At 43.2% G+C, this 20759-nt stretch overlaps 1 protein-coding gene across 5 annotated transcripts in view; it reads left to right on the top strand.

The window, feature by feature from the left end:
* The window catches only part of NPNT (nephronectin), a 73797-nt gene extending 53653 nt beyond the window's left edge, over positions 1-20144 (top strand). For 3 of the 5 annotated variants that reach the window (XM_033160326.1, XM_033160325.1, XM_033160330.1), the window contains 7 exons: positions 1160-1282; positions 2633-2749; positions 5078-5542; positions 12817-12912; positions 14955-15053; positions 17008-17264; positions 19172-20144. In XM_033160326.1, coding sequence (XP_033016217.1) covers positions 1160-1282; positions 2633-2749; positions 5078-5542; positions 12817-12912; positions 14955-15053; positions 17008-17264; positions 19172-19267 — 1253 coding nt within the window. In that variant the 3' untranslated portion in view covers positions 19268-20144. The remainder of the gene's footprint in view (positions 1-1159; positions 1283-2632; positions 2750-5077; positions 5543-12816; positions 12913-14954; positions 15054-17007; positions 17265-19171) is intronic. The other 2 variants (XM_033160328.1, XM_033160329.1) reach the window with 1 other exon arrangement.
* The last annotated feature ends 615 nt before the right edge of the window (positions 20145-20759 follow it).

Below are 20759 nucleotides of genomic sequence, written 5' to 3'. Positions count from 1 at the left end.
AGCCCCACTCACCTCACAGAGTGTTTGTTGTGGGGGAGGAAGGGAAAGGAGATTGTTAGCCGCTTTGAGACTCCTTAGGATAGTGGTAAAGCGGGATATCAAATCCAAACTCCTCCTCCTCCTCCTCCTCCTCCTCCTCCTCCTCCTCCTCCTCCTCCTCCTCTTCTATGGTAGCAGTTGTTAGTCATGTAGCTGGCTGTTGAAATTGCTGGTACCACCCACTCCTCAATGCTTCAGCACCCAAATAGGGGCCCAATGCCTCATAACTTGGACTAGACAACAAACAGGAACCTCGCACAGCTGCTTCAGCTACCCCACACCACAGTTCCTCAGGGGAACTGTGAGAACGTGCAAGCAGTAAAGCAAAAAGTACTGTATCTCAGGGTTAGAGCATCTGCTTTGCTTGTGAAAAGTCCCAGATTCAATTCCTAGCATCTCACGGTGAGGTGAGGCTGTGAGAGACCCTTTCCTGAAAGCCTAGAGAGCTGCTGCCAGTTAATGTGGCCTGCCCTGAGATCTTCAGATGAAGGGAGGTAGATAAATTAAATGTAATGATGATGAAAGTACTGAGCTAGATGGATCAATGCTCAGACTCAGTGGAAGACATAAAACTTTCCTAAAACTTTCACCCAAAAGATTGGAATCCTCTAAACATTGGTCAAACTCCTGTAAATAACCAATATTTTTTCCAACTGTTTATGGAGGAACCACGTAGTCAGCCGAATAAAATTTGAACAGAGTGGACTTTGCACATCCTAATGTGCATTTGGAAGTGTGTTGACTGTTTTCATGAAGCGAATTACTAGATGTAAGGTTTTTTTTTTAAACATATATTTATTCTCTTTTCCACTTGTAAGTTATAATTAGAATGGCTTAAAGTGTCTCAGCCATTCCTTCTAAATCCAAAACCTAAATCCAACCCTGGCTGTGGCCCTCCTGATGTTGGTAGACTCCAACTCACATCTGTCCCAGTCAGTATTCCCAATGGTCAGGGATAATAGAAGATCATCAATAACTGGAGGGCGACAGATTATCTATTCCTGATTTGCTTCACTATTTCAGCAAGCAAGAGAATGATAATTGATGACTCTATGTTAAGTTTTAAAATGTGCCTTATGATTGCTATGACATGAGTTTCATGCAATGTTTTTCGTTTCAGACATAGATGAATGCACACTTGGCCAATATCAGTGTGGGAGTTTTTCACAGTGTTACAATACACAGGGATCTTACAAATGCAAATGTAAAGAAGGATACAGAGGTGACGGAATGAACTGCATAAGTACGTAATGGTCATTCTCTTCTTGAATTCCAAATCCCGAAACCTCGCCAGGCATCCTCGTGCCATCACACTCATCTAATTTTGAAGGAATGGATAGTGTATTTAAAGTTTTATGAGCCTTGATACGCCAGTGTAAAAATAAATTTCCTCAAGCACTTTTCGTTTTTAGAATGAAAAACCAGTGGTCTTAGTTTGCAGTTACATCTCTGTACATTGCTCTAATTGTTTTAATGTTTTGCAGTCTGCGGTTTTTCTTAGGAATATGGTCTGCTTCCCTAAGCCTTTCCTGTTGTCTGTTATTAATGCTTTTCCTGTCATGGTGTGCATTGCATAAAATTGTAATTCTCAGTAGTTAACTTCAGCAGATCACACGGGTCTCTATGATTTCATTATAGAGTTCAAGTACTAAGCAATGTGGTCTTTCTTAAGAAGTCTCCCCAGCCACGTACGCACTAGTCCCTCTTTGAGCTGAAAGCTACCGTATTTTCCTACTTTGCACTATCAGTTGCTTTTAGCAGCTCAGGGCCTCAGGGCCCATTTCAGGAAGCCTCGCTTGAAGCATCTCCTCTAGTTATAGCTTGATCTTAACTGAACATTTGGAAGTCATTGGCTTAACCTAGTGGAGTTTGGTCAGGTTCAGTGGCACAGTGTGCAGAAAGCTCCAAATCCAATGCTTTGTAATTAGGATTTCAGGTAGCAGGTAGCCCTCTGTCTGAAAGATTGGAGAGGCAAGGCCACCTGAAAAGAAGACATAGTTTGGCCAGGTGAACCAATGGTTTAATTCAGTATAAGGAAGCATAGTATGTTCACTATTTTCGCTGAAAATAGTTATATGTGAAGAATCACAGGAGAAAGGAAGAAAACCTTTAAAGATGTCTCTATAGACCCCTGCATTTGTAAATTCTGTTCCCCAATTTACTCCTTCCTGTTGTCTTAAGCATGTTGAAATCGTCAGGGACTTTGCATGGTACAGTCACCTCTGAGTTTGTAACGTTAGAGAGTTTATAAAGTTATGGAAGCAATAGTAACTTCTGTTTCCTGCATGCTTTTGACAGCATGTGACTAGCTTTTAAGAGAGATCTGAGAATCTGTGCAAGAGAAGCTGCTTCTGGCTTCTTTTGCTTTGCTTGTTGGGAGGGATTTTCCGCATGCGAATTAGAAACGTGCTTGCTTGTCGTTGTGAAGAAACAAGATTGGTAGTGTGGTTATTGTTGGACTGCACAGAAACCTGATTTGGTCGGGCAACCTGCATGAAAGACTTGGATGGATCCAAATAGGTGATTTTCAAAGATGTCTTTCTTTCAAGAACACAACTGATAGCCTTGCTGATAGTGCTAAATCTTTCACCAGCTTTCGATATTATTGAAAATGAGACGGGTTTTGGCTCAGCTGAGGCGCGTGGCAGAGGTGAACGAGATCCTTTTAATGTGCTTCTCTCTGAGATGGCATATCAGAGGGAAATGTGGGGTAAGGGATGGTCTCTGTCTGTCTTTGTACCGTTCTAAATGCAGTGAGGCTTCAACCCTTAGACGTTTGGATGACAGATAACCAATGTAACGGTTGCAGCAAATGATAAATCCTCTTCCTTAACAATAATTCCTTTGTTGGTTTATTCATTTTTGTGGGGAAGTAAGGATATGGGACGCGGGTGGTGCTGTGGTCTAAACCACAGAGCCTAGGGTTTGCTGATCAGAAGGTTGGTGGTTCAAATCCCCGCAACAGCGTGAGCTCCCGTTGTTCGGCACCTGCTCCTGCCCACCTAGCAGTTCGAAAGCACATCAAAATGCAAGTAGATAAATAGGTACCGCTCCAGCAGGAAGGTAAACGGCGTTTCCGTGCGCTACTCTGGTTCGCCAGAAGTGGCTTAGTCATGCTGGCCACATGACCTGGAAGCTGTACGGCCAGCTCTCTCGGCCAATAAAGCAAGATGAGCGCCACAACCCCAGAGTCGTCTGTGACTGGACCTAACGGTCAGGGTTCCCTTTACCTTTACCTTTAAGGATGTGGTTATAGCTTTTAAAACACTAAGTGTCTCAGTCATCTGAAAATATTGTTATTTGGTCTATGTCAAAGCTAGATGGCTATTTGTATTTACCTTATAGATGAAGCCTGTAAACTACAACAAAAGCACATACAGTGGTACCTTGGGTTAAGTACTTAATTCGTTCCGGAGATCCGTTCTTAACCTGAAGCGTGCTTAACCTGAAGCACCACTTTAGCTAATGGGACCTCCTGCTGCCGCTGCGCCGCCAGAGCACAATTTCTGTTCTTAAGCAGAGTTCTTAACCTGAAGCGTACTTAACCTGAATCATACTTAACCCAAGGTACCACTGTATTATACTTGCTACAAAGAAGCTGCTAAAAATGTCCCCCCTTCAATCTTGATTTCATCACCCAGTAATGACCCTTTGAAATTAATGAACATGGGTTGACTCTGAGTGGAACTTTGTTTGACACAACACAAAGTCTAGACTTACCTGCTGTGTAAATTGTCACATTGCATTGTGAATCTCCAGAGCCTTGCTGCTTCACATTTCTAGTGGCTAAGGCCAAGGACACAGGAGACACAGATTGTACCGTGATGGCCCGAATATAAGCCTCACGCGAATATAAGCCACGCCTTTAAAATTGGAGGGTGGGAAAGGAAAATAAAAAAAATACCCAAATATAAGCTGCATTGCCAGTGGCCTTTCCCCTTCCTCACTCTCTCCCTTCCTGGCCTAGGGGGAGAGGACGGGGGACTATGCGTGGGGCGGTCACCGCTTTGCCGTGCTCCTGGCGCTGTTTGCCCCATGCTCCTGGCTGCATACTGTAAGGTCTTGAATTTTGGGGGAAATGAGGCTTATATTCAGGCCAATACGGTAATAGAAGTGTTCCACTAAGTTTCAGTGTACATCCTAAGTGTAGGGTCAGAGACAGCTTGAGTCCTTGCACCACTGCTACAGCCTATTGATGTTGCCCAGTAAGCCCCACCATGCAGCCTACCTCTGTCATGCAAGACTATCCTGGTGGGATGGGGCTATATCACAACATGGGTAATTTAGGCCTACAGAAACCGCAGAGGTGCCAGTCTCTTCCCCTGGGGAACTCTTTCTAAGTACAGAATCACATTTCAGCAGCAGGGACTCAATTCACGCCTTATGGCACTGCAGCTGAAGCCAATTCATATATATTCAGAATTAACCCCACCCCAAACAAATACCTAAACATTTCAGCCAGATAGTCTTGTACTTATAGTTCTTCAAAACTTATAGTTTTTCTTCACTTCAGAGGTATTCATATATGCTTTTCATGTGCTCAGTTTGTGGGTTCTTGAGTGTTTGTTGGTTTCAAGCACATCCCTGAAAAGGCCATGTCCCATACTGTGGTTGACCAGCAGTCCACAAACTTCATTCAGGTGGTCTGCAGCTTGTCTGTAAAAATACATTGAAAAACCAGCATCTAGCACAGTGCTTTACAATTGCTGCAACAGGCAGAAAAAAAATATTAACTGATCCACCAAGATCCTCAGCAATTTTCAAGTGGTCCGTGGGTATAAAGTCTGGGGTCCATTGATCAGCTTGAACCTTGCACACTATTCTCATTATTATGAAAGGGTGTGTATGAGCAATATTATCAATCACATTTCAAAAGCAAAAGAGAGGAGGAGAGGAACTGGTATTAACAAAATCTGTGAGTAATGTGATGCTTTTCATATAGCCATGAAGCAAATATACGTTCTGAATATTTCAATTGTGTCTTTGGTATGCTTTGCATAGAGAGATAACATCATCCATATGTTTTTTTTCCCTCCAGCTATTCCCAAAGTTATGATTGATCCATCTGGCCCACATACTGTATTTAAGGGAAATACAACCTTTCCTAAAGGCAGCGGTGGCATGACAAATAGGATACCTGAAACTGGTGGTGTGAGGCATCCCATCAAACCACCTAATGCACCAGCTACAGCGAGGCCTCCTTTTAGGACAACAGTGAGACCCAGCCCAAAGCCAACCACGAGGCCGACACACAAACCAATTACCAGGTTTGTACCCAAGCCTGCAACCACAAGGCCAGCTGTGAAGCCAGTGACAAGACTCCCACCAGTCACAAGGCCCCCAACACCACCTCCAACTCCGCCTAAGCCTGTAACGACAAAAACACCACGACTTACAACTAAAGAGCCGTTGCACTTTCCTAGTGAAACTACAGCTCCACAGGGATTCACAGTTGACAACAGGATACCAATCGATCCTCAGAAACCACGAGGAGATGTCTTTAGTAAGTACCACCGAATCCTTTTCTATCAACGAATCTTGCCATTCTGTACATGGAAAAAAAAACATTAGAAGTCTCATGCAAAACACAAAACTGTAAATAGCTATAACGGTAGTTTTGGTCACTCAAGGCCTGAGGGACTAGTGAGAGCCAGTGTGGTGTAGTGGTTAAGAGTGGTAGACTCGTAATCTGGGGAACCGGGTTCGCTTCCCCGCTCCTCCACATGCAGCTGCTGGGTGACCTAGGGCTAGTCACACTTCTCTGAAGTCTCTCAGCCTCGCTCACCTCACAGAGTGTTTGTTGTGGGGGAGGAAGGGAAAGGAGAATGTTAGCCGCTTTGAGATTCCTTTGGGTAGTGATAAAGCGGGATATCAAATCCAAACTCCAAACTCCTTCCATAGCTAAAACTGGTAAATCAACTGTGACTTTGGTTAAATGCTTTTTAAATGAAAGCATTTTTAACCAAAGATTTGGAAGGCAAAGAATTGAGCAGGTTGCAGTGCTATGGAAAGTTTTTTCCACTTTACGACTGAATGAAACGAGGGACACGAAGGAGATAAAGCGGTGACTTTATTGGCCCCATTTCTATTTCTGAGTGCAAGCTTTTAAGTGGCGCAATGCTCTTATCCATGAATTCACAGTCTCATCCCCATGGTATTTATTGCTAAGCAACTGCAAAAATCAAATTAAAAATAACTTTTGATTCCTGCTTTATGGAATGTGCCCACCAAAACGAGACACATTTAAAGCTTGTGGTGCTGTAAAGATGTTCCTCGTATGAGGATGTATCTTTCGGAGAGCTGTATTGATATTGCATTACTTTTATGCCAAGTTGACTTCATGCCACAGATGACACTTGCTGGCTTGCTCATTTCAGCATGCCTGCCAAGAAATACCCAGCACTCTGTTTCATCTTCAGCACCAGGACTGAGGTTAATTATAGAGCTTGGGGTTGGTATTTGGACAAGTCCTGCTCTTCAGCCTCATAAACAGGAGCATTGCTGAGCAAAATAGTATGTGGAGTTTTGTTATCTTATGGCAGATGGACAAGTGCATTCCTTAATGGCTTTGGGAGTGATTTTGGCTTGGCTTCAGCAGCTCCCAGCAGCACAGTTTGAGGCATGTTAAGCTCTTCCCCTTGTTGAAACGACTATCTGGCTTGATATCTGTTCCTTTTAAATACATGTTGCAGATATGAAGGCTTGATAAATTAGGATAGAAGAAACAAAATACAACAGAAGGTTTAAGGAAAATGAAGTCACAATCTGGGAATTTACAATTCTTGTTGAAACGAAGAGGAACCATACTGCGATTCCCATTCATTTCAAGGGTGTTCATGCAGGCACTGTTCGCAGTGTGACCAAAATATTGTCTCTGTGTTAAAAGTGCTTCCTTTCTGTCTGTTTTTTTTTTTTAAAGAATATTGTGTTGTAAGCATTTTTCAGTTTAATGTACCCAAGTAAAAGAATAACTTATAACTACAATTATACAGATAAAAGCATTTTCAAGGTTCTGGCTGGCCATTCAGTTGGTCTATATTGTAATGTGCTTGTGACAGTAAAGCCACTGGTGTGATTGGCAACCAGGGTATCATGTTGGCATGGAGTGCTCATGGGTTCTAAGGCTTCACCCCCAAAAAGCAGCCCACCTTCCCAGTTTGGCTGGGATTTTGTCCTTTTGCAGGTTCTAAGGAGAGGAACTGCTTCACGTCACAAGTTTGGAATTGTGCAGGGAAGCTAAGGAGTAGGAAATGCAAATGCATGAAGGAAAAGGGGAAAGCAGGCAGTGGAATGAGTTTAAGAAGTCCGAGGGTAGCTACATAAAAGAGGAAGAAGGTGGAGGAAAAGGGAATTGTCATAGAAAGGAGCAAGTGAGAGAGGATACTTGGAAGAAATTGCCCAGTACTTAAGGAAGTATATAGGGTGATAGGTGTGCCATGCAAACGCCATATATCATCCATGCAGAAATGTCAGGTACTCAACATGCATGCCTTGACATTCTGAGTTACAGATATACGCAAGTCAAGGCAATATTAACCAAATGCTATCCTTTAGTTGATATACATGGAAGCAGAGGCACAGCTGTGTGTTCTGCACACGAGATTCCTTTCATGCTCTGGATGCTAACAATTTGCTAAGCATTCCTATGGTGGTTGCCCTAAAGCCTTATTCTTTCCAGAGAGCCCAGGGCCAGTTTATGTTGCCTTTTATTAACTTAACTTGAGGGCAGTTTTTGAAAAATAGCGTGGACAATGAAATAAAGCTTTAAATTTAAGCATTAGGTGGATATTGCCTGGCAAGGCTCTCTCTCTCTCTCTCTCTCTCCCTCCCTCCCCACGCTCTAACCAACTGAGCCATCCGACTTCCAAGTAGCATTAAAGGGGAAAGTTAAACTTTCCAGAACAGTCGCGCCCTTCCAGCTACTTTTTGTTCAAGAAGGATTGCGCCCAATCCTGAACAAACTGCTAACTCTTTGTGTAATTTGCACCAAAATATTTCAGAGCAGTGATTTCCCCCCTAGAAAATATTTTTTATTCAGCTCACTCCCTGTTCTCTTTTCTGACAAGATTATCACCCAAAGTGGCTTGAAATTAAAAGGCACACTGTATAAAGGCACATCAATTGCCAGAAGGGCAATGTAAGGCATCTACCGGTACTTTTCCGCAGGTATTTTTGAGCTGGTTAATTGGGCAACTCTTTTTATTTGATTTTTTAAAAAAGCTTTGTTTGTCTTTGTTTGCTATTTTAATTGGTGATGACTAACGGCGGGTTTTATGATTTTCTTTTTTGTTTAATGTTCGTACTATAATTGTGTTTTGCTACAAACTGCCTTGAGGACCCTGTTAGCAGCGCATAAATCTTTTTTTAAGAAAATCATAACCGTTAAATAATAGGAAGATACAACATAAGCTCAAAACTAGCACCGCAATTAACTTTATATAAAGCTACAATAAACAGCTGCCCCCTCAGTTTAGACAGAAAATTTGTGCAGGGTGTGTGATGGGACTCTTTCCTTCTGTATTCAAAACCCATTTGCCTAGACAATTGGTTACTAAATACTCTGTGTTAGATAAAATAGCTCATTTGGTGATCTCTGTAAGAAAGATTTTAGATTCTGTCCGCTTTACATTTGCAGTTTCATACCTTCAGTCTGGACCAGTTTGGGGAGTTTTATTTGAGATGTTTTCTTGGCCAACTATTATTATTATTATTATTATTATTATACCTGAAGATCACAGGGTGATTTACAGTATAAAAATACAAAATGAAAATACAAAATAATATCTTAACAACAGCAACCAATAACACTCACCTCCCACAAACACATTTAAAAGGCTATGGTTTGTTTAATCAGCCAAATGCCTGGCTATAGAGGAGTGTTTTTGCCTGGCGCCTAAAGATATGTAGTGAAGGTGCCAGGCAAGCCTCCCTGGGGAGAGCATCCCACAGACAGGGAGCCACCACAGAAAAAGCCTGTTCTCATGTGCCACACACTGGAGCTCTTGTGGAAGGGGCACATGAAGAAGGGCCTCAGATGATGATTGCAGGATCCAGATCAATTCATATGGGGAGAGGCGGTCCTTGAGGTACTGCGGTCCTGAGCCATATCAGGCTTTAGGGGTCAAAATCAGGACTTTGAATTCTAAATTCAATGAGCATTCCATGCCCAGTAAGCCCACTCACTAAGCTTTTGTGTTGTCTTAAAGATTTTCAGTATTGCCATTCTCCTGAGGCCTGCTGATATCTCCTCCTCGTGTGCAGATGGCGGTTTTGAGTACATAAGGATCAGCAATCGAGAATGAGTTTTCTATTAGCTCATACGGTGGTTGTGTTTCCTTTTCTGCATCCTCTCTCTCTCTCAATAAAGTCCTAATTTAACAATCTCTTTAATTCCATGGCTGATATTTAGTTCTCAGGTTTTCTGACAGCATTGAGTAAGCTTCTTTTTGCCCTGTTGAATCAACTTGAAACCGAGACCCTTAATCATGGCTTACCACAATGCAACTCTTTCCCAACCAAATTCAGCCATTGGCAAATAGATAAAAGCGTTCAAGATTAAAAGGCAGAGTGAAAAATTGGTTTTAATTAGCCCTTTAAAATATTCTGTTCCCACTCCCTCCCCTTGGCACTCCTGTTTTCTAGAGATCTTTATTTACTTTTTGTTAATTTTTTGGAATTAATATGCTGCCCTAGCAAGCCAAGCATTTCCACCACAACTCCACCCTTCTGCCAAAGAATGCATAAAACATCAAAATTACATTTAATGAACATAATAAGTTGAAATAAATGGGAAATTTAAACAGTTTCTCATTAGGATTTTTCTCACCTACTTTTAATTTATATGAATTGTGCATATATTGGGAGATCTGTCACAGGATTCCCCATCCATCCTTATTTGTTGCAAAGTTAGAGTTGTGTGTTCAAACAAATTAGTTCTGCCTTCAGTTTTAACAAAAATGTGTTTAAGGGGGGGGGAAGAGCTAAAAAAAATGAAGAGCAATGAAAGCTTTTATTAAATGAAGGCTAACTTGTATAAATACAATGGCTGTATTGTTTATTTGTCAACCTTATTTTGAAAGCCAAACATGCTGTGCAGAGATAATAAGGGGATAAAATGGCCACTAGGCATTCAGATGTCATATAGAATAGTTTAAAAAAATCAAAACAATATGGCTTGATATCTATGATTATACAGTGGTACCTCTGGTTATGAACTTAATTCGTCCCGGGGGTCCGTTCTTAACCTGAAACTGTTCTTAACCTGAGGTACCACTTTAGCTAATGGGGCCTCCCACTGCCACCACGCCACTGCCACCGTGCAATTTCTATTCTCATCCTGAGGTAAAGTTCTTAATCCGAGGTACTACTTCCGGATTAGCAGAGTCTGTAATATGAAGTGTTTGTAACCCCGAGGTATTTGTAACCCAAGATACCACTGTACAGCGGTCACAGTAAATCTTCTGGTACACAACTCATTTCTTTGAAGATGTGCAAGAAATAACTTTATTGCTTCTTTCCCCTGTTATATCCACTCAAGATACATAGCAACAAGGCTCACGTGCAGATTATATTCTATGAAAGACATATCTCAAGTACAGTAGTATCCTTTGCAACATTCCTTCAGTTAGAATTCACGTACACAAAAAGGCATTTGACCACATTTCTTCTCCATAACTTAAAGGTTTTAACCAGTTAAGGTTGCATCCAGTGGGGCAATAAAACCGCTAGCACATTTACAAAGCTAAGCAGGGTCTGGGATGGTTTCAAAGTGGCCGAGGGACCGCATGTTGAGATTCCTGCATTGCAGAGGCTTGGACTAGATGACCCTTGGGATCCCTTCAAAATCTACAACTCTAAGATTCTACTGTGAAATGATGGGTATTTTCTCTAGCTCCATGCACACCATGGCTTTTAAAGCACAGGATGTTTGCTCTGATTGAGCTTTAAAGGGCAAGTTTTTGTGGGAAAAGCTCCAGAGCAGGGGGGAAAGGACGTTCAGACACTGAGCTTTAAATTGTGGACCATGTCTGGAATGAGTGACAGAAAGGCAAATGTGGATGAGCCCACACTAAATCTCTCAGTATTCTTTGGGGGAAGGTACATGCTTTAAATGTACAGTGTATACACAACCTCTCGTGTTGATGGTTTGGCTCTTTCATCTGGTGGTGACTTCTTTCAGTGGAAGAACGAAGGAGGACATTTTTGCCAATACTCCCTCCACCTGCAGTTCTCTGTGCCAACTGTGGATGAAAATGTTGGGGCTCATGGATGTCCAGAGAGGGGGGGGGGAGTTAGCAAAAATTGCCTCCTTCTGATTCCACAGGCAGAAGCCTCCACTCCATCAAAGTGCCTTCCATCAGCAGCCATGGCTACCTCTTTTCAGCTGGCAATTTCAAGGCACAGAATTTTTTGTTTCCAGGTTGGAGTCTCTATTGCAATCTTTAACTAGCTGTGTTTGTGGCCAATAGGAAAGCGGCTCACCAAAATATAAAAGAAGCTGCTAACATAAAGGCTTAGGGCCATACACACACATCGTATTGCTTTCTTGCGGGTTTTGGTACAACAAAAGATAATAGAAAAAAGAGCGACACTTATTTATCATGTAATTAAAACTTATTTTTTCATATTAAAGTGATAGCTACATTTTGAATGGCAAGGTTTTTTGTTGCGATCTGCGAATGTATGTGTGTGTTTCGTGGCCAACCCTAAACAACTCGGGGCAACCTTCCCTAAAAAAAGCTCAACAACTTTGGGCAATGTTCTAAAAAATTGCAGTGTGTGTGTGGGGCGACAAAAAAATTTGCACTGGGTACCACCTGACCTTGTTATACATCTGTCTGTTGCATAGGTTTGGTGTAGAGATAATGCGCCGTAACATCTTTCTGTGGACTACTGGTGAATGCAAGAGAGCCATTGCATTTGGTCAGTTTCAACAAGGAGTGGTTTAAAGCAGGCTTTTCCTCTGGGGACTGTGTTGATGTGGAGAGCATCCTCTGCTTTGCATTGGTGAACCAATACACACCTGACTTGTTTATGTGAGGGAAGAGTCGTAGCTTAGTGGTAAACCCTTGCATGCGGACGGCCTCTGGTTTGATCCTTAGAATCCACAGGTAGGGCTGGGGATGCCTGAAATCCCAGAGAGCTACAGCTAGTCAGTGTAGGCAGTACTGATCTGTCCAGTGGTCTGACTCAGTACAGGGCAGCTTCCTATGATCCTTGCAACTAGATCCTGCACACAACCAGTTGGACACAAGCCAGCAGAATGCAGGCATTTCTAATGATTTCTGCACACCTGGTAATCATGTGTACCTACTGGATTTGAAAGTGGGTCTTGTCTGCAAAAGGCTCGTGACAAAATTAATTGCTTTTTTCTAAAATGCCACTACTCTAAAATGGTTGCATTGCAGTAGCAGCATCTCTGTGTTTCGAAATGCCACCATGATAACAATTGCTATGTCAGGGATAGGAAAGGAGGAGAAGGAGACAGTAAAAGTTTTCTATGGGGCACAGTCTGCTACCGGTAAGTTCAAAACATTGTTGAGCTTTTTCAGCTTAACTTTGACAGAAACCAGATAAATGTTACTGTATAAGTTGTTGAGTGGGGGCTATAAATCCACATATGGAAGGTGATTAAATAGATTGCATTTTCCAGGAGCACAAAGCATTCCCTTCTTATTTATTTATTTAATGTTAAAGTTGGAATTACTCAGTGGCCTACTTCGTTATCTACTGCATTCATTCCTTCTAAATAGCTTCCTTTTTTCCCCCTTCCCCCAGTTCCACGCCAGCCTGGAGTGAGCAATAATCTCTTTGAAACATTTGAAATTGAAAGAGGGATCAGCGCCGATGACGACGAAGCGAACGATGATCCAGGTGGCCACCACAGTTCTCACATCTTCTTTTAATTGTGTTTCTTGTTTGCTTATTGTGTGTGCATGCAACATTTTTACTCCTTTCATTTGCAATGCGATCCTTGAGTCAACTGGCCTACAATCTGGCACTGAGACACACCACCCTTCACAACCGTTTTACTTTAAGCTCTGAACCCTGATCGTGACTTGCCTCCCCGTCTGGTGCCCCTGCAGCCCCCAGCACTTGTGTCCAGATCACTGCTGGATACAGGGGTCATCATGACACTTTTTGGTGCCACCTATGAAAATGGACCAAGGAGCCCCTTAAGGTCCAAGGGTTTGAAGACACCTCTTCGCTGAATCTAAGCAGGGCTGGTCAGTGCCTGGGCCACCTGGGAACCATGTGCATGTCACCTTGGATTCCATGGAGGGGAGGGGAAATGAAATAAAATAGATAAAAGATTTTATACCAGCATTCTCCAACTGCTAGTAGTATAGAATGAATCTATATTATAGGCTGCAGTTGATACTACTATGTGTGTGCTGTATTTTCCTGCAGCAAATACAACTGTTGGGAAACACATACAGTGGTACCCCGCAAGACGAATGCCTCGCACAACGAAAAACTCGCAAGACGAAAGGGTTTTGCGATTTTTTGGTTGACCCGCAAGACGAGGCATTCGTCTTGCGCGGTACCACTGTAAGAAGAACCCTCCCGCTTGCGCTGGCCCTCCCTGCTTGCCGCTCACTAACGATCGCCCTCCCCGCTCTCCCCATCGAACTCCCTACACGCGGCTTCCTCCTGCTCGCCCTCCGCGCGCTGCCCCATCGCAGTCCCGACACCTGGCTTCCTCCTGCTCGCCCTCCGCGCGCTGCCCCATCGCAGTCCCGACACCTGGCTTCCTCCTGCTCGCCTTCCCCGCGCTCCCCATCGCCTTCCCCACGCCTGGATCCTCCTGCTCGCCCTCCGCGCGCTGCCCCATCGCAGTCCCGACACCTGGCTTCCTCCTGCTTGCCTTCCCCGCGCTCCCCATCGCCTTCCCCACGCCTGGATCCTCCTGCTCGCCCTCCGCGCGCTGCCCCATCGCAGTCCCGACACCTGGCTTCCTCCTGCTCGCCCTCCGCGCGCTCCCCATCGCCTTCCCCACGCCTGGATCCTCCTGCTCGCCCTCCGCGCGCTGCCCCATCGCAGTCCCGACACCTGGCTTCCTCCTGCTCGCCCTCCGCGCGCTGCCCCATCGCAGTCCCGACACCTGGCTTCCTCCTGCTCGCCCTCCGCGCGCTGCCCCATCGCAGTCCCGACACCTGGCTTCCTCCTGCTCGCCCTCCGCGCGCTGCCCCATCGCAGTCCCGACACCTGGCTTCCTCCTGCTTGCCTTCCCCGCGCTCCCCATCGCCTTCCCCACACCTGGATCCTCCCGTTCGCCCTCCGCGCGCTGCCCCATCGCAGTCCCGACACCTGGCTTCCTCCTGCTCGCCCTCCGTGCGCTGCCCCATCGCAGTCCCGACACCCGGCTTCCTCCTGCTCGCCTTCCCCGCGCTCCCCATCGCCCTCCCCACACCCGGCTTCCTCCCGCCACCGCCGCTCACTACAGTACTGTAAGTAACCGCTCTGCCCGCTCGCTTTCCCGACACCCGGCCCCGACTGGTTTTTTCCCATAGGAACGCATTAATTAAGTTTCAATGCATTCCTATGGGAAACCGTGCTTCGCAAGACGAAATTTCCGCAAGACGAAAAGACTTGTGGAACGAATTAATTTCGTCTTGCGAGGCACCACTGTACTGTAGTCACTGTTAGTATTTGTGCTTGCCATAAAAATATGGGTTACATATACTAGCATTAAAGGTGCACTGGGACAGTTTTTTATTTTTACAAAAAACACACAGTGCAGCCTTAATAAAATCTACAGGCCCAACTTTCTCTTTGCAGATCTGAGTTGATCACATTTTCCCCATGAACATTGTCTATAAATTCTAACCAACTGGCTTTAGGCTAAAAATGTCACCAGCTCCAACAGTCAAGACCATACGCTCTTTTTTTGACATTTGACCTTTGACCTGCAGGTGTTCTGGTTCACAGCTGTAACTTTGATGGTGGTCTGTGTGGGTGGATGAAGGAGAAAGACGATGATTTGCACTGGGAGCCTGTGAAAGATGCCTCAGGTATTGCTTGATTTCCTTGGATTTAATTCAAGCCTATTTTATCACCAAAGGTCGAGGGGCAAAAAACAAGTAATCTGAACAGTCACTCAGTTGTGTAGTTAGGTAATTCTCTATTCCAGACTTAAATATTTTATGGAGGGGAGGTAATGTGTAGGGCCGATTCCAGGTTTTTTGGGGGGAGGGGGCAGTGGGATTCTTTAGTAGGAATTGTCAATTTCTCTCTCTCTCTCAGTTTCTGATTTTTTTCTAGTCTTAAGCTTACTTCACCACATTTCATGGAATTTCCTTATGACAATTCACCACAATTTTAGTGTGCATTTCTCCTAAGATACTTGGGATATTTAAGCCCAGAAACATGTGGGTCTCTTATCTATTTGTTGCTACAAGCAACTAGACATTCACAATAACTGGTGTCTCTGACACACAGAAGACATCTAGCCAGTTAAATAATGCTTAAAAGAGTATCATGTTTCAAAATAGGATGTTCTTTGAGATATGCATCTGTACTGAAACTCTGCATGCGTATGTATAAGACTTGCTTACATGCATGGATCTCTCTTGCGGGATCAGGGCAATTGTTTTGTATGTTTGATTGTTTTTTTCTATTACCACTTTCATATAAAAACTACGTATCCTGTCATGAACTCCACCCCCAACTTTGAAACACTTAATAAAATGAGATCAAAATAAAGAAATCCACATTAATGTTTATGTGGCACGAAGACTCATTCAGCAGTTTTGACTTCTTACATGAAAGGCCCCATGAAATAAATGATTGATACTACATGCTTTTTGATTTTGGCTCTTCTGAATGGTGCCAGTCTTCTGGTTTTCATTTAGCAGCTGATGACTTTTGAACAGATAATATCCCAGAGAGGAAGAGGTGCATGAATGACTTCAAATGAATCCCACATGCTTGGCAGCAAGGGAATGGACACTAGGGAGTACTGGGGTCTTATTCCATGTTTGTTGGGTTTGGGGCAATTTTTACATATATGGACATTTTTTTAAATAAAAATAATGGGTGGGAATCTAAGGCTGTAATCATATGCACATTTACTAGGGAGCAAGTCTCAGAGAACTAAGTGAATCCCCCATGATGAGTTTCAAACAGTAAGTTCAGGCCATACATCCAAGCAACTGATGTATGAACAATCTGAGTTAAACAAGGGAGGATTGTCTAGTAAGTGGGGATTGTCAATGGTTCTGTTGAGAGCCAGTGTGGTATAGTGGTTAAGAGTCGTAGACTCGTAATCTGGGGAACCGGGTTCGCGTCTCTGCTCCTCCACATGCAGCTGCTGGGTGACCTTGGGCTAGTCACACTTCTTTGAAGTCTCTCAGCCCCACTCACCTCACAGAGTGTTTGTTGTGGGGGAGGAAGGGAAAGGAGAATGTGAGCTGCTTTGAGACTCCTTAGGGTAGTGAAAAGCGAGATATCAAATCCAAACTCCTCCTCCTCCTCCTCCTCCTCCTCCTCTTCTTCTTCTTCTTCTTCTTCTTCTTCTTCTTCTTCTTCTTCTTCTTCTTCTTCTCCTCCTCCTCCTCCTCCTCCTCCTCCTCCTCCTCCTCCTCCTCTTTATTTGCATAGCAAGAGTACTAAAGAATTATAGAAAGCCGGCATAAGTTCTGTTGGCATGTGTCACACTAGGGTAAGTTACCCCTATTCCAAACTCCATTCAGAAGGAATTTGACTTACACTACCTTTTTTGCTGGTTACATTATGCTGGCATTATCAAAGCACAACCTTCCAGCCAGGTTAAAACACCCAAGAGTGCAAAGCATTTCCAGTGAGGGGTTGTGACCTTTTCAGAGCACCAGATAGAGATGCCTGGATGGCCACCTTTGGCTCCAAAGCCTGAAGTTTCCAACTTGTGCTTTAGTTTAAGCTTGATGACTATGAGCATTTTGAGTCAAACATTTTCTTGCTTTCTTTTTATTATTATTATTACTACAGGAGGACAGTACTTATCTGTCTCTGAACCCAAAGGAAAATCGGGACAAGTTGCACGCTTGGTCCTTCCTCTTGGCCATTTAGGTCACTTTGGGGATCTGTGTCTGTCCTTCAGGCATAAAGTGTCTGGGATCCATTCTGGTTTACTTCAAGTCTTTGTGAGAAAGGCAGGGGCTCACGGACCAGCAGTTTGGGGAAGGAACGGTGGTCATGGCTGGAGGCAAACACAAATAAGTCTGCAAGGATCTGGCATCAAGAGTGTGAGTATCCTTCTCGGGTGCACAAAAAAGCAAGTTCCTGAGGATGACATTATTCCTTATTAAACTCCACATGGGTTAAACTATTATGTTGTAAAATGTGGCTACTGGGTTTGAATCCCTGAGATTCCTGGGTATGGTTAATAATAATATATAAAAAAATAAAAATTAAGCTTTCCTTCCCAGACATAGAATAATTGCCATTCCCAGTTTGGTCACAGGAAACTGTGGCTTAACAAACCACGATGTCTCCTCCATAGCCAGGTATGCAAGAGGAGAAGAAAGGCAGAAGACGGGGAACTCAACCATATCACACATTCATGCTGCAATAAACAGTGGTTTGTTGGTGTGCCTGTGCTTAAAAGTAATTTGGGGTTCTCTTTTAGTTTTGTGGTGTTTCAGACCCTTTCGTTACTTTCATCCTTGTGATCATGGGGAGCTAAAAAAAAAAAAAGATTATAACAAGAGCACATGGCTGCCTGTGGCCCATGTGTTATCCAGTCTCTCCTAATTACCATAGATGACAGCATTCCTGTTGTACTTCAAAAGCAGTCATCAACTTCCTCGCTGTTGGGAGAAATCCATGTTGGCAGGAAGTAGAGATCTCCCTGAAATAGAACGTCTCCCTTCGAATTTGCCATTAAAGATGGTGGCAGTTCTCACGGTTTCTGTAAGAGCAGGGATTATATCAGTGTCTTTGGAGCGTTTAAGACAGATGCATTGAGAAGACAGATGATCAGAACTAGAGTCATGGTTATACCCTTATTATTTTATTGATTGATTTATATACCACCTTCAGTTACAACATCAGCAGGGTGGTTCAAGACATGATAAAACAAATCAAATTTGTGTGTGTATAAATGCATGTACACACAAACCACAACATCCACAAAGCAGCAAAACTGGCCTTAAAATAAACCTTGGTGAATTGGTGAAATGCAAACACTGTTGATGAGGCCAAAGGTAATCTAATCCAGCATTTTTTTTTCTTTGAGTAGCCAACCTGATGCCTACAAGCTGGTTGTTGAGCTTCTTCTTCTTCTTTGGAGGGGAGGCAAAATTGTTGACATTTTTTGTTGAACTTTTTATGCAAAATCTCCAAAATAAAAAATGAAGTTTTGGAGCTATTTTTATGGAAATTCACCCCAAAACCCCCAACACTTCCAACATGGGGTGCCATATGACTTGGGTTTTCAATGAGATTTTAACCTTTTTTTTTTGTAATTCTGCCCGGATGCTATTTCCAACACGCGAAACCCATACATGTCCCAGACACATGGCAGCCCTGCTACAAGTACAACAACATTTCCTGCACTTAGGATTCTGAGAAGCTGGTATTCATGTGCATACTGGCTTTGAAATTTGAGGAAAGTCCACCCTAAAAATGGATGACACCACCAAGAAGGCCCTTCTCCATGTGCTGTATTTCTACAGGATGTGGCACGATCAGGAGGACCTTTTCTGATTATCAAGGTGGTACTGATCTATCTCTACCAGAGGCAGCTTCTAAGAAAATGCTGTATAAGTCTTATTTTTCTTTGCATCTTTTTTTTCTTAGGCTCATCAATATCACACATAAAGTGTGAGTTGAGAGTTCATTTTGCTGTGAAAATGCAGGTGAAACAGTCTAACCTACCTGTATGTGTTCATGGTAAAATAACCTCTTGTCTTTCACCGATACACACATTTTCCTACACTGGGAAGATAGCTGTGCTACAATTTGGTTCATACAATAAACTTCCTATGTTACAGTTCACAATAGTGGGGGCTATTGGGTTGTTGTTTTTATTTTTATTGTGTATTTTGTGGTTTTATATCTTGATTTTATTCTGTGAACCGCCCTGAGACCCCCGGGTATAGGGCGGTATATAAATTTAATAAGTAAATAAATGAATATTTTTCTCCCCCAGGTTATTTTCAAAGGCGAGAAAGGAAAAGGAAGAACTGGGGAAATTGGATTGGATGATGTGAGCTTGAGGAAAGGCCTGTGTTCTCAAGACCATTAGTGGCAATAGACAAACTGGTAAAGAGAACATACTTACATTGCCCATGTCTTTTAGCCAAGAGAGATGATGGACTGACAATTGGTTCTCCCTTGCCTTTATGAAATCCCAGTGAACCTACAAAAAAAAAAGAACTTTCCATAAAGGACAAAGTAAGCTCAAGCCAATGTTGGGGATTTTCATTAACAGTTATCCAGCTCACGTTTGCATATGTGATAAAGGCCTCCTAAATTCTGAATTAGGGCTATGAACATCCTCCATGAAGAAGAACCAACTGTTGCTAGGATTCTTCAAAAGGCGACTTCAGTACACACAGCAATTGCATTAATAGACTTCTGGGTGTTTCTCCGTTTTGCTGATTATACTCTACCGTGGGACTGGTTCAGCTTCATAAATCGAAAATAACTCAGGAATAGACCTGAGCTGCTGTTCTACTGCCATCAACTTTTAAAAGGAGAGAGAGAGAGTGTGTGTGTATGTGTGTATATATAGATATATATATAATAGCATTTATTCTTTAGTTGCATCTTAATAACAAGAGACAGTTATTATAGAGTAGGCACTGCATCCCTTAATATTCGTAGTGCTGTGTTATGTATAAATGTGTATGGATATTAATGTATTTATATGTGTTGTGTATTTGCAGGATCTATTCGTAAGATTAAGTGGCAGCTGTGCACATTCAAGTTAGATTAGAACACAGAAACCCACAATGATAGTCATGCAGTAAGTATTTACGACACAGGTTGCCAGGTGCAGACAATTTTATAGGGTCGCAATGAACTCCACCTATAAGTAAATGTAATGATGAGTTGGGTGCTAGATTCATTGCAACAGTATTGAGTTACTCAAATCATGGTCTCAGTGTGGTGTAGTGGTTAAGAGCGGTGAACCTGGTTCGAGTCCCCGCTCCTCCACATGCAGCTGCTGGGTGACCTTGGGCTAGTCATACTTCTCTGAAGTCTCTCAGCCTCACTCACCTCACACAGTGTTTGTTGTGGGGGGGGAAGAGAAAGGAGAATGTTAGCCGCTTTGAGATTCCTTTGGGTAGTGATAAAGCGGGATATCAAATCCAAACTCTTCTTCATGTCAGAAGGAAAGACACTCATAACTGGTAGCAATAGCATTGAAAGGTGCTCTTGTGAATTTAATAGTCATGGCCAGGGAACATTTGGCCAGGTTCTAATGTCATTTCTCAGCAGCTATTAAAAGCCAAAAGAACTCTCTTTGGGTCAGGAACTGGCCATCTTGAGCAAAAGACTATAGCAGCAGGCAGACTGGTTTCCAGCTATTGACTGGTCTACTATACTTTGCCCAGGGCAGCTTAAAAGGAAAGTAAAAATGCAACAGTAAACACAATAGAATGATAATAAAACAAACCTCCAGTCAAAGAGAGATTCAAATGGCTTTAAAGAGTTAAAGATTGCAAAGATGAAGAAACCTGGGGAGGGTTTTTCATATGGCATCACAATAACGATAGCAGCATGAGCAAGTG

The sequence above is a fragment of the Lacerta agilis genome, chromosome 9 (genome assembly GCF_009819535.1).
Source record: "Lacerta agilis isolate rLacAgi1 chromosome 9, rLacAgi1.pri, whole genome shotgun sequence".
Lineage (NCBI taxonomy): Eukaryota > Metazoa > Chordata > Lepidosauria > Squamata > Lacertidae > Lacerta > Lacerta agilis.
This window is presented reverse-complemented; position numbering and strand designations above follow the sequence as displayed.